The sequence below is a fragment of the Condylura cristata genome, unplaced genomic scaffold (genome assembly GCF_000260355.1).
Source record: "Condylura cristata isolate star-nosed mole 26May11 unplaced genomic scaffold, ConCri1.0 scaffold00016, whole genome shotgun sequence".
NCBI lineage: Eukaryota > Metazoa > Chordata > Mammalia > Eulipotyphla > Talpidae > Condylura > Condylura cristata.
In genome coordinates this window covers 41,173,174-41,187,715 of record NW_004567117.1, presented here as the reverse complement: position 1 = coordinate 41,187,715, position 14,542 = coordinate 41,173,174, and the positions used below count along the sequence as shown (strand labels likewise).

The 14,542-nt window shown below is 43.1% G+C and overlaps 1 protein-coding gene across 1 annotated transcript in view; it reads right to left on the bottom strand.

Moving 5' to 3' along the window:
- Nucleotides 1-5,661: 5,661 nt before the first annotated feature.
- The window catches only part of SERPINB10 (serpin peptidase inhibitor, clade B (ovalbumin), member 10), a 17,214-nt gene continuing 8,333 nt past the window's right edge, over nt 5,662-14,542 (bottom strand). The window contains exons 5-8 of the mRNA XM_004683958.2: nt 14,305-14,422; nt 10,222-10,364; nt 6,901-7,056; nt 5,662-6,154 (exon numbers count right to left, since the gene is read on the bottom strand). Coding sequence (XP_004684015.1) covers nt 5,750-6,154; nt 6,901-7,056; nt 10,222-10,364; nt 14,305-14,422 — 822 coding nt within the window. The 3' untranslated portion in view covers nt 5,662-5,749. The remainder of the gene's footprint in view (nt 6,155-6,900; nt 7,057-10,221; nt 10,365-14,304; nt 14,423-14,542) is intronic.

The window sequence follows — 14,542 nt, the reverse complement described above, 5'->3', positions numbered from 1 at the left end:
CAGGCACTTGGAACCCTGGGCTTTTTGAAAGGGGAAAAAAAATGCATACAATAAAATGGGTGTTTTAAGTACTTTGAATGAGATATTAAGGAAGTGGGGTGGCTTTCAGGCTGTTCTTAGAACACTACACTGATTATTACAATGGATTGCAAAAGTGCTGCCCCAGATCAATTTTGAAGAGTTTCTGGGTCACCTCTGACTTTACAGACAGTTCTTACTCTGTACCGTCTTAAAGGGTCCTCAGTCCTCACAGTCCTGACTGACCATAAATAGGCAAAAGAACAGGATCATTCTCTTGGTCTCGAGCAGATAGTGAGGAAGGAAAGGTCTGTCTCCTTAGAATGTCCCTTCACTGTCCTCATGAAGAAGTGACCACTGAGGATTATCTGGACACTACTAGTGGCCATAGGGTAAAAACATGTTTGTAGAGGCTTTAACCTATAACCCCTAAAACAAATACAATGAAGTAAACCAGCTTTACCTCAATAAAATTCTAACATTAAAGAAATGTCAAGGACAGAGATATTTTGTTAGAATACAATGAAATGGTTCATTTAAGAATAAAACAAGGAAGAAAATAGGTTTCTATGAGAAACTAAAGATTCAGACTCAGCCTTCCAGGGAGGTTTAATTAATGGTCAGTGATCAAGAACACCATGTATTCTACCTGTCTATAGGTGCAAAAATCGCAAGTCAAGTGAAAAAGAGTAAAGTAGCTGGATCAGGTGAGAGAAGGTTAAAAGTTCTGTAAATAACGTTTTTCCAAGGTGGCAGTAACTAAGCTCCATGTCTACCTTATACATACTTTTTACTTATCTGTTTTAAAACAAAAGTTGGCACTTGTGTTATCTTTTTAACCAAAGAGACTGAGGATATTTCAGTAGGTCTGTATTTCTTGACTATTACATCCATGCTAGGTACTTCTGAGAAACTATTCTTTGTCCTCAACTGCCATTAAAAGGGAGGGAAGGGGCCCTCCCTGGTAGCGCAGTGGGTTAAAGCACAGCACTTTGAAGCTAAAGCCACTTTGGCATAGTTCGATCCCCACCCCGGAGGTGACTCACATGGCGGGCAGACCTCTCCTGACCCGCCAGCTGCTCCCCTCAGCAGTGTACTTCATCAGTCAGCCTGTTCAAAGACTTCCTTCACTCTGCAATGCTACTGCTCACCCAACAGGGGGCGCTGTGATGGCTGTGAGGGGAGCATCCATCCTAGCGGAAGGGTTCCCAGAGGTGATGCCAATGGAAAGCAAGGAGCATGCAGGGGTGATGAGAAAGGAGCTAAGTTTGGGATCCAAATTATGAAGAGCTTCAAACATCATACAGTGGAGCATCATCTCGAAAGCCAAAATCAGGGCCTCCCCGTGGCACAAGGGGTTAAGTCTCAGGACTATGAAGCTATCGTAGCCACTGCAGCACAAGCTCAATCCCTGGCCAGAGAGGTGTCCCACATGGCGCAACAGACTTCTCCTGTCTTGCCAGCTTTTCCTCAGCACTGTTATTTCAATAGCTTTGCCTGTGCTGGTGAATCCTCTCACCCCACCCTAATTCTGGCCTACACCCCAGCTCTTGCGTGCAGGCATAAATAAAATAGATTTTTTTTTTTTTAAAGCCCAAATCAGTACACTGTGCAGTATAGTATAGTAGATCACAATGCAGTTGATATGGGTGCGTAGGCCAGCGGCTCCTGAGCCCAGGGCGTTGTATGTGAGTGGGAGGAAGGTCGCAGGCTTCTGGGAGTGGGCACTGGGCTCCACCATAGTATGGAAAGTCCATGCTGTGGAGCTGAAGCCCCTCCCATGTAGTAAAACCAATATGGACACAAGGAGTGGTCCCCACTGCTCAGACAAGGTACTCGCCTTGCTGATTTTAAAAGGCATCTCATGGTCTGCTCTCCCTGCCGGTTGGGGGTTTATTTGTGTGTTCCTCTTCAACTCACAAATCCCTATACCCACAGAAGCAACTGCATCTTGAAAAGCCTGAGTGACACACATTCTTAGTCTTCCAGCTTGAGCTTGGTCCGCTAATAGGACCAGAGGGGTAAGTGTACTTTGCCTGTGGGAGGATGAATCACTAGGGGTCAGAGATCAGTGGCCTCAGGAACCCCCCCCCCCTACTATTTTCAGCATTTATGCCTCGTGTGGTCATCAGGCTACCTGGGCATGGCCATGAGACCAACTCAAGCCCATGGAACATCAGTTCCATTGTAAGCGAGCCCCAAGTGGAGACAGATAATCACATGCGTGTTCAAGCTTGTCCTCGTGAAACACTCCCGGGAAGCCTGGGTCTGAGGCTGAAGGAGGAGCAGGCTACAGGGTCAAGCGAGCCAGAGTGGAATTCAGGGCCTAATTTTTCAGAGTCGACATCAGCAGAGTCGACATCAGCAGAGAAGTGAGCTCAGAGGGGAGCAGCACCTCTCTATCTGATATCTTTACAAATATTTACCAATCTAATAATTTAACAGTCATGGTTTTCCAGGAGTCTATGATACAGTGACTCACCTGAAACTAAGCATCGAAATTCAATACTTTTGACTGAAAACATTTGAATTCCATATGTCAAAAGGATGCCAACCACTAAAAGATAAATGACAAAATAAGAAACATGCAAAAGTAATTTAAATATCATTTAAAGGGCTCAAGGAACACATTGAAGATAAAAAGAAACCCCCATAGAAATATGTGCAAAGAATATTAATAAATTTGCAATAATGAAAAGCAATAACTAATAATTACATAAAAGGTGTCTGGAGGCTCTGGTAGACTAGAGAGGTGCCTCGTATGACATTCAGATCATTGATTTAGACAACCCCCTGATGAGGGACACTATGTAAGACTGGGAAAAGAGAAAACAAATTCTGAGGAGTTTTTTTGTTGTTGTTGTTCTGTAAGGTTGCGGTTGTCAGAAGGGCCAGAGAGAGGCCCAGGTATCCGACGGTAATTTGAGAGTACTGAGCAAATGAGCTGACATCCAGGGCCATGGGCGTAGTGAGAATTTCCTGGAAGCATGAGAAGGCCAGAGGAGCCACCCGGATGCCAGTAGGTAAGGCGTGAGTTGAGGGGGGAGTCAAAAAGACTCATGGGGTGGCCAGAGGAGACATGAAAATTTCCAGGGAAGAGATTATTAACAACGGCAATACCAAAACAGTGGATGGTGAGGTTTTAAAAGAATTTAAAGGAATTTTTAAGGGTTTGGAGAGGTGACAAGGCCCATGTGAGGCCCTGGCTTCGGTGGCCATGATCAAAGGCAGTGGCAGTTCTGGGAACTGAACAGGAATAGGACAGATGTGTGGCCAGGGCCAGGGTCACACTGTCACACCACCGCGTGCAGAGTCTGCGTGAGCATTCACGTACACTTTTGCTCAAAGTTCAAGGAACAGGGCACACAGAGGGACAACGTGACACTTGGCGATGTCTTGGAGCCTGGCTTCCTGTTTGCTGGATTCTATTCTTAATAATACTATTTACTGTACTTTTCTCATATGTTTTCAAGAAGCCTGTTACTCATGACAATGTTTATTTCTATAATGATGAGCTTACCACTGCCACTAATGAAGCTAATACTATTCCAGTGGAGGAAGTTACTCTTCCACCAAATGCTTCCAGAATGTTACAGTTAATATACAAAGCTGTCCAGACTGGAGGGGACTCTGTTGGGACTTTCTTTGATGATCTAGAACAGCTGGAAATATTTTATCCAGAGGATAATAAGGAAAATAAAAATGAATCTGAAGGTTTACAGGCTAAACAAAAATAGATAAATCAAAAAAGAAATTACTTCCTACTGCTATGACTGATTTTGGGCCAGCATATATTCTAGGAAAGAGGCTTTGGCATCCACCCAAAGGGAGTAAGGGAATGTTCAAAGTCCCAGAGCCCACAGATGAGCCTACTCCTTATACAGGAATTTATTACCAGGGACACAGAATAGTCAATGGAGGGGGAAAGAGAGTCAGGTGGTGGTCACTTAGTTTTTGGGAAAAAATGAAAAGGTCACGTCCTCCTTGGTGCATATTAAGTAAAGCACAACATGAGTCTATTTTAGAACAATTCCGTAAACCATATTTACCTAATCATAAAGTCACTAAATGGCTCCGTTATAGACACTGGGTAACAGAAAACTACAAAGGCTGGTTTGAGTGAGATGTGTGGGACTGAAAGGTTAGTTAGACAAGATGTAGCAGATGGATGAATGACCACATACAGCATGTCTCACACCATTAATCATTATTTGATGTCCCCAGTAGATTGTCACCCACTTCCCCATCTGCTTCTAAGAAAATGTAATAAATCGCCTCCTGTTTCACTAAATATGTAACCAAACACTGATGTAATCATGATTCTTGCCAAAAATACTGTATAAATACAAAAGCTTACTTCTCCACATTACATTCAGATATGCACTCTTGAAGTCGGTCTGTCACTTATTGTGCCGAATCCTTGCCCACCTCCCTCTGAGACACTCATCACCCTGAGGTCCAGTGCTCCTCGCTGTGCCGGTCCGCGGCAAGACACGGAGGCTGTGGACATGTGCGTGCTGGTAGAGGTGTGGCTGGGGAGAAGTGGGCCCGATGCTAAAATGCTCGGCCCAAGGGTCTGGAAGGACCAGCTCGGCCGGACATGGTGGCAGAGGGTGTGATGTCCTGGGAGCTGCAGGCCAAAGAGAGAGTCAGAAGCCTCTTTGTCGCCCATCCCTTAGACCAGGAAGGAGAGACCTACTCACCACGAGGACTGCCAGGAGGTGGCGCAGTGGGATTATTTATTCCATTCTGTTTCATATTCCGCAACTAGACCTCTCGTCATCCACCAAGCTCAGCCCAGAGTACTGTTTAACATAGCAATTTGCAAAAGCCGTGGGTGTATGATTTGTGACACAATCAACTAGTGCAAACTTATAGAAATAAGGAGTAAAATAGTCTTCTCCACACACCACTGGACACATTAAAACATATATGTGTGAGAACATCTGTATTTTACATTAATGATTGTATTAAGTTCCACAATCCTTTTAAAAGGGGGAATAAACAAACGCTTGCATTGAAGAAGGAAAACATCGAACATAGGCAATGTTCCTCCTTAAAGTCTATTTATAGAAACCCACAGGCACCCCTCCCAGGTGACTCCCTGTGTATTTCGCTGTGACGTTTCATTGCACTGACTTCTGCTTGGAATCAGTCGCCCCAGCAGTTCATCAGCTCCGTGTCTCCAGGAAAGTAGCGCTCCAAGGTCTGTTGTGATTGAGAGGGTGAGTTTCCTTCTCCAGAACATCTACTAATATGCTTTGGGTGCTCAATGAATTCTAGATAGACCCTGCCTGGATGGTTTTGCTAATGTGAAGTTTCTAGTGTCATTTTTTCCCTTTATTGTTGATTGTTTGAAACGTGGCATTCAATAATTTCTGAGTGGAGGCCTCCAAGAAAGTGTTACACAGGGCTTTATTCTGCAGTTTTGTGGACTCACCCAACAGGCAGTGCAAGGATTGAAGCACGTGGCCCGAATGTAAGATTTCTAAAATGTAACTGAAAGCAACATGAAGATAAAATGTTCAGTGATAAAAATAAAACTTGCCATTCTGTCTAGCTCTACAGATCCCAAAGGATCTTCAGTACACTACTTCAAGGTCTTCTTGTTAATATTCAAATGAGAAAAGAGGCAGGGAGCCAAGTAATTTTTATTTTCATTGTGTATTTTCCATCTTAGGGTACTTTTTCCACACAGGGAGATGACATATTGATGAGAGAGAGGCAAGGATTAGGGGGAACTCAATCTCCCAAAAAAGAGAATGCTGTCTGTCTTATTGTGCTTGATGAAGAAGAGGAATGGGTGGTCTACATTGACTTCAATGGAGGGGAGTCTAATTCGGAAACCCACCTCGCTCCCAGAGCCTGCTGCCGCCTCAGTGCCTTGCTCATTTACTTCCACAAAAGCCTTGTGGAAAACATTGGACAGATACAGGTTTCTCTCCCCAGACATTCCTGAGAAATCAGCTTTGCCCTTGCTAAAGGCATCGCTCATCCCCATGCTGCTCAGGGTGGACTTGAGATTGTAAGTCTCCTCCAGCTTGAACTTGGGCAGGTGCAGCTGCACATCATATGTCTCCATCATGTCTGCGCTGCTCCACTCCCTCAGCTTCTCGTAGGTGATGTCCTTCTCCAGCTGTGAGTTTGGAGCCAAGAAAGAAGAGTTAGTAACCTCAGCATGAAGGGAGAAACACAGATAAAACCCAGTATTACAGGGCTGAACTGTGATTCCTCCCAGACTAAGGGCCACAAAGCACACACAGCTGAGAACTCTTGCACAGTGGAACCCTCCATCTTGCTGAGCCGCCTGATACTTTTCTTCCCAAGACTTAGAGTTTTCAGGAACTAGTGGAATTCAACCTTGATTCAAAATGAAAGTACTTCAATAATATGCCAGACATCAGTTATACCAGCAAATAGAGCAATGGAAATATTCATTAAGACATGTCTACACAAAAGCAGACATTCTAGAACAAGTTGTATGTTTAAACACATGTATTAAACTAGTTAATGCTAGTGATTAAAAACATGAATCCCCAATTAGGTAGGTTTTGCCAAAAGGAGAAAAAGACAGAGATGGACTGAAAGGTTTGGGGACAAGTCCAAAAACGTTGAGACTGACAGAGAACACCTGCTTCTATTGCTTGTGTGGTTGAGGTGCGGCTACCCCCTCACCCTCCCACTCCATGTATCTCTCCATGAATTCACCTTTCTGAAATGAGACATCAGCCTTGCATTGCTGTGTGTAAAAGAGATACCTGGGCTCGAGTTCGGTGGCTTCCTTCCTCTATCGGAACTAAACAACAGGTTAAAACCTTGTATTTTTCTCAGGAGGGCTAAACACTAGAACCCTCATCACAACACACAGGCCTACGTCTTTACCTGCTCCAGCCCGTCAAAGTCTTCCGGTAAGAGGACAAACAGACTGAAGTCTTGGTTCTTATAGTCAAGCTGAAGGACTGTGGCATTCGGCTTTTCTACGTGAAACACTTGAAGTTTTTTTTTCGTCGACATCATTTGCACTGGTTTGCTTGTTGTCTATAGAAAATAAATATTTAAATCACTGAGGGGTTCCACCAAGCCCTCCTTTCTTTTTCAGCATTGGTTCCCATTATCTGGGGGTGCTGGCAATATCATCAGTCTCTGCTAACTGCTGAATAAGGTGACTCGGCTCAGGCTTTCTGGAAGTGTGTGTTACATAGCTTACCAACACCAACACGCAGCGTGGGAGTTTCTACCTCTCACACTATTGTCACCACCTCTGTCATTCATACAATCTGGCTCCACTAGCTACTTAAAAGAGATCTACTTTACATAAACCATGCTGATGTTTTTCACTCAGTTAAGAAACGGAGTGAGGTGTGTTTCCCATGAAAGTATTTGAGAGAATATTTAACCATAAGATTGAACTACACTAAGAGAATGAAAAGACAAGTAATAGGCTAGCAGATGATTTTTTTCCAAGTCCCTACCAGATAAAGGACTGACATCCAAAAGTGGCAGAGAACTCTTAAAACGCAACCATAATAAACAACCTGATTTTAAAAGTAGGCAAAAGGTTTGAACCAGTGCCTCACCAAAGGAGATAAATAGTAAATGACAGACAATCACATGTCATTAGGGAATTACAAGTTAAAACATTGAGGCCACCATGGCCCACCTATTATAATGGTTATCAATCCAAAACACTGACCAGACAAACTCCTGAGGAACGTAGGTGCTATCATTCCCTGCCAAGAGGGTTCAAAAGGGAACCACTTTGAGAGGCAGCTAGACAGTCCTGCCACGTGATCCAGCACCCCAGGTAGTTGCCAAAATTAGTTAAAAACTGAAGTTATGAAAAATCTTGCACACAAATATTTATAAGAGTTTTACTCATAATTGCCCCAAAGTGGAAGCCACTAAGATGCCCCATCTCAGATGAAAGGCTAGCGAACTACTACACCCTTACAATAGGAGATTGTTCGGCCATCTCTGAAATGAGCAAGGGAGTCACAAGAAAAGACTTGGAAGAGCCTCCAACACAAAATGGAAGAAACTACTCCAAATGAGGCTACATGCTATATGATTCCCATTGGTGACATTCTGGAAAAGGCAAACTGTAGAGAGAGTCAAGGAGAGAGAGAGAAAGATCCATGGTTTCCAGGAGTTTGGGAAGGAAGGATGAATCAGTGGAGGTCAGCACCTCTTTAGCACACTGAAACTCTCCTGGAGGTGGATCCGCGCCCTTACTCTTTGTCAAAGCTTATGAAATGTAAACACATACAATGCTCCCAATGCAGACTATGGATTTGCCTTAATAATAATGTATCAATATTGACTCATGAAGCACTATAAATGTGCCACGCTGAAGCAGGATGTTAATAATAGGAGAGAGAAGGGAGAGTGGGGGTAATATGTGGAAATTCTTTATACTTTCAAAGAATTATTTTTGAAAGAATTATTCCTTTCAAACCCAAAAATGCTTTAAAAGATAAAGTATACTTTTACTAAGGCCAACGGTGAAACAAAACCATAACCTGTAATTCGGATGTTGTGCACATTACTTATCCATTCTAGATGGACTAAATGACAAATCTCAATGACCTCCCTTCTGGCAACATCACGGCCATATGGCCAGGGCTGTTTGTGCAGCGATGGTCACATGAATGAATCAACCAGTGTCTTTGGGAGCTTTCTATGAGTATTTTGAGTTAACAGCAGACTCTATTCCACTAGGGTTATGAAGCTAGACAGCTCAGTGAAGGCATTCACATCTCCTGGCCTTGTGGGAAAAGTCCATCCTCAGTGTAGGAGAGACTGAGGGCAACAGCCTGGGGGAGCGAGACAGACACACAGAGAAAACTGAGGTTCGATTTTAACACTCTAGTGATCCTACTCCCAGAATTCCCAGTCCCTCTTAGTTGCATGAGCTAATACTAATAAACTCTTGTTTCACTGGAACTAGGCTGCAGTGTGTTTTCTATCACTCACAGCTGAGAATTCCTGGTGGGTACACAAGGCCAGGTAGTTAGCCCAGCAGATTGTATGTTGGGTCATCTTCCCCCAAATTACTGCATGAACTGTGAATTTCCTCCTGCAATTTCCACACAATTCTTGCAATAGGTTCCCAGCAGCTTTGTTTGGATAACATGTCACACCCCAGGGCTAAGCAGCCTTAACAAATGCTTGTCAATCAGTTTCTTTCCTAGAATCTGTCAGACTGGACTCTGGCAGAAGGAGGTAGTGCCGGTAGCTGCGTCCTGCCAGTCCTGTGAACTAGGCAGCAGAGGAAGTTAAACTTCAGTCTGGAAAGGAATGATGGAGAAACTGCTGGAAAGGCTGAAAAATGTTCCCTGACTACATTGGAGTCCTTGGTTCCACTTCCCTCCCCAAACCCAGCCACAGCCCAACCCTGGGCCTCTCTGGGGTGTTCCTACATGAGTCTCCCTTCTTTGTGGTGGTTCCCTCTTCAAAAACAGGTGTGTTGTATTCTAACACACAAAGAAAACTTCAAGAAAAAAACTGAGTTTTGTTTTGTTTTGTTTTGTTTTGTTTCTGGTACTGATGGAAGGGGAAGAGTTTGGTAGAGAGAGTATTGGCTTAGCATGTCAAGAGAAGGGAAGAGCTTTGGGTTATGGTCTTGGTGGACAGCTACTTCAGGTTGGGCTGAGTCACTCAGCCACACTGTATTCATCACCTGGGCAGTAAGTAAATGTGGTAACTGCCTTCCCTTCTACACTACAGATGTGGAGAGGACTGTGAGAAACTATGTGGTCATTGTCAGAGAAAAATGATGGTGGGGGCCCTCCCTGGTGGTGCAGGAGGTTAAAACACACTGAGAAGCTAAAGCCACTTCCACATGAATTCGATCCCCACCTGCCCCGGAGGTGACCACATGGCGCGGCAGACCTCTCCTGACCTGCCCGCTGCTCCCCTCAGCAGTGTACTTCGTCAGTTAGCCTGTTCTGCTCCCCACTCTGTCTCTGGTGAATCCTCTCACTGTCCCTGCTTCTCTGGCCTGTACCCCAGTTCTGTGTGCACAAATAAATAAATCTTTGAAAAAAATGATGGTGGGATGGAACTTGGAACGTTCAGCTCAGCCATCCTGCCCTACTAAGAGTTACTGGTTACAAGAACATACCTACAGAAAGAAGACTTTAAAATAGAATCTTCTTTGCATGCCATTTAAAATTTCTTAATGATTATTTAACAGATTTCTACCTTGTTTATTCTGAAAGGTTTTTCTGTGGTGTCTTGGACTAAGAATGGGTGTTCCCAGCTTCCTTTAAAGTAAAGGGCATTCACCAAAATCATTCTGGTTGCAGAATCCACAGCATCATCAGGTAAAAGGTTCAGGATTTTACCTACAAGAATAGAAGGGCAAGCTTCAAATACTTAAGTTACACTCTGGTCATAAACAACACTTATGAAAATGACAATCATGAAATACTGTTTTATGATAACATCCTCTATCCACCAATCATCCAAAGCAGGAGTTAGCATCAATGGACTACTATTAACAGATCCTATTTAAATTTCATATGTAATGCCAATAAAGTCCTCTTTCTGGACCAGGAATCAAGATCTCGATTTACATTTAGGTGGCATTTCCTCAGTTCCCTTTAATCTGGGGTAATTCCTCATTCACCATCTTTCACAACTTTGACACTTTTGAAAAAGTTGGTGGTTAACCCTCAGATTTTCAGTTAAGATTTAGCTGATGATTTCTCAAGCTTTTCAAGTTGTACATTTTTGTAAGACTGCTTCTATATGGATTGGATTGTGTCATCCCAAAAAAGATACGCTACATCCTAACAAGCCCTATGAATGTGTTTTTAGGTGGAGATAGGGTATTTGCAGACATAATCAAGTTAAGATGAGGTCAAATTGGGTTCGAGTGGGCTCTAATCCAATGCCTGATGTTCTTCCAGAGGAGGGAAATTTTGACATAGATATGCAGAGAGAAGTCTACATGAAAACACAAAAATACCGGAGTCACAAAAGAAGGTCCTGTGCCGGGATGGGCAGGGGCAGGAGTGATGGTTCTGTAAGGGTGGCCCCAACCCTCAGAAGGTAGCAGGCAGGTCATAACACCCCCCTCCCTAGAGCCTGAGAAGGTGCACAGCCCTGCACACACCTTGACTTCAAACGTGCAGCTCACAGAGCAATGAAGAAACATGCCCAGTGCCTTAAACCACCCACTGCACCTTTCTTAGGTGACAACTCTGATTAGAGTAAATTCCCTCGTGTGCCCGACAGCTGCTGAGATATTGTCCCACAACTTAATTTCTGGGGATGAGATCATCCATGGTTGCAAAAATGAGTGGGTAAAAGCATGTTTACATAAAGAGATAGCAGAAAAGCACCAGGAGTTAGGATTAAGATCAGCTGTGTGATAGAGACACGCCAAACTCAACAAGCAATAGGGGAAACAACTCAGCAGCAAAACAAAGACATCACACACGTGATATTTATACATTTGGAGCACGTTGATAGAGTTTCACTCATGAAAAAGAAATAACCAACAACCGTAGAGCTTGAAGAGGAGATATAATGGCCAAAATAGAAAATACATAGTAGTTGAAGTGAAACTTAATTAAGTGGCCAGAACAGCGAATGAATACAGCTGCATTTAATTCATGGGCTGGTAGAACATTTGCAGAAGGAAGAGCAAAGGATGAAAGGCAAGGTGAGAAGGAAGACTGAAACCTCAACACTACATTTAAATTTGGCTTTAAATGGTGATTTCCAAACTTTCCAAGGTACTGAAGAATTGGTATTTTTAGCTTACTAAAATTAATTTACATTAGACTTAATTTGGAAGTCTATTAAATAATTTTAACTAGTTTGATGACTCCTCAAGGGGAGGTCTTCAGTATCATTTAAAATCTCTTCTTTGCACCACAGTTTCCTTGTTTAGATCCGTGTCATTGTGAAACACTCCATCACGGATAGTTGGAAGTGCAAACAGACCACATTGAGCTTGAGGTGCTGGTTGCGAGCCAGTTGATTTAAATAACATTGCATTGTTTTGTTGGTTCATTAGCTCTCGTGGGATGTAGGTGTTAAAAAACATGTAAGTTATATTACAAAGTTTGGCCAAAGCTATCAAAAATACAATTTCAAAGTAACACGCAGCAAATTTGACTGCAGTGAGTTTGTTTTCTTAAAAGCTAAAGCGCCACCTTCTGGCTGGGTCTTTGCAAGGCCCTTGGTAGTCAGGTAACAGACCTCTCCTCTCTACCAAGGATAAATCCTACTGGGCACGTGTTAATGTACCTAGTGTGCAAGCATGTGATAGATTTTGAACTTGCAAACAGGGAGACGACCTCCTAGACCCCTACTTGTAAGGTTTTTGTAATCTATCAATACAAACCAGGACAAAAAGTGGCAACATATGACTGATTCTTGGCTGTGAGCATCACATATGAACTGATAGTCTCTACAACTGCTCGGAGAACACCTGTCCTAAAGCTTCAGAAAAGGAGATCAAATTGTATTTCACGACATTCATTGCAGCAACTCTGGTGACCAACCATCCCAGTTGCCTGGTACTGAGAGGACTTGAATAAGACTGTGAAAGTACCAGGTAAGTCTGGACGCGCCATCCCCCCTCAGCAAGCATGCCATGTAACCCCGTTGGCTTGGCATGGAAAATGTTGGGAGTGACCAAATGCGGAGATTTACTGAGGGACTGGATAAGGGCAGTCATAAATCAGGCCTTGCATCGAAAGGTGATAAGGCGATAACACACTGGGCCTTGCATCCAATTAATGGGACCTTGCATACGGGATGGGACTAGCTGAAGGTGATAACAAACTGGGCCCCACATCCAAGTTTGATAATGAACTGGGCCTTACATCAAAGGACACAGCGATGAGTCACCCCTTTGGAACGTGAACTTAGAATCTATATAAGAGACGCTTCCCCCTTATTGAGTTGGCAGTAGCTGCGGACCCTACCCTAGGGGCTCCGTCTCAGCTGCTGTCCGGGAGCAGTAAACTGCTTGCCCAGGCTTTCTGCCTCCCGCCTTCCTTTCTTGTGGCCGGTCACAGAAGTTGGTACAAAACAGAAAGAAGGTGGGAAACTTCCCTTCAAAGCAAAGCACTCTCCTGGCTTTTCTTTTCCTTGGTATCTGCTGACCTTAAGTGACAATTCCAAGAATCATCTCAGATACAGAGATGGCTGGCATGATGGTCATGGTGGACGTGACCTCCCAGGCTGGGTCTGTGGATAGTCTGGTGGTGGTTGGACAAGAAACCAACTCATGTTTAAAATACCCTGGGAGAGAAAGAGCCACTTCTGTGTCAGTATTCAGGAACCCAACTTTTGTTCTCTTTGGTATAGCAGCTTAGCCCATGTGCTGCCAAATACATGATTTCATCTTGCTTTTTGTTTTTTCAATAAAACAAAACATATATATAGGGGAGTAGAGTGCAAGTTCAGCATGAATATCTAAGCTTAGCCAATGGCTTTGGGCTTTGGGGAAAGCTTGAGCCATGTGTAGGAGGGGAGGAGGTGGGTGCTGAGTGCATACAATATGCAGAACCGGTGCTGACAATCTTCATGCATTTCCTTCTCCTACCTAGGAGATGTGGAGGAGAAATGAGAAGCACTGGCTTCAGTGAAAAAGCTATTCATACTTGTGTTTCAGGAAGGGTGGCCATTAACACTGTTTATGGCACCATCACACCACAGAGCCAGGTGAGGGAAAAGCTCCCCCTACCACCACCATACTCATATCATAACATCATCCTTCCAGTATTTCAGGAGGTTGAACTACCTGAACTCCTTGAATTTATGCAAGACTAAAAATAATACAAACATGTGACATCTGGGTTTGAACAGGTCATTTCTTCCTCCACCACTACTGCTCTGATCCTTTCCCCAACCCCTCCCTCTCACCGCAGAAACTTCACTTCAGTCATCAATGTCTGCTACTTTATCCACATTGTTTTATTTTGAAAAACTTAAGATCATCTAGAATGTTGAAGTTCTCATTTTTGTTATTGATTAATCCTAGTTTTCTTAAAAAAAACCACAAATGCATTTTCCTGCTTTCTCTCAGTGGACTCTTCTTTGGAGTTACTGGATATGACTGTTATCTTGTCTACTAGGCAAACAAGTAGTTGGTTTGACATGCACATTAGATAAAACTTGTTAAGAAAGAGGTAAATTTAAAAATAATAAACATGCATAGAAAGAAATGTTGTGAATATCCTATAACAGCTCTATTCAAGAAATATATAAATGTATCCATAACACAGTTTCAAAAATAATAAATGATGTTTGAAGAAAGCTTACCCTCCGTCTGACTGGCAACCCAAGAGTTGATCTCCTCTCTGATCTTGTCAGGATCTTCTACAAAGTTAACAGATTGTGGTTCTGCACCAAAGTATGTTTTCACATCTTCTAGATATTTCTGGAAGATACAGGAAAATTTTACTTCTGTAGAGTTAATCCAAATCTCTAAAATAGAAGTCAAATCTACTTAGATTACTTTATATATATATATATATATATATATATATATATATATATA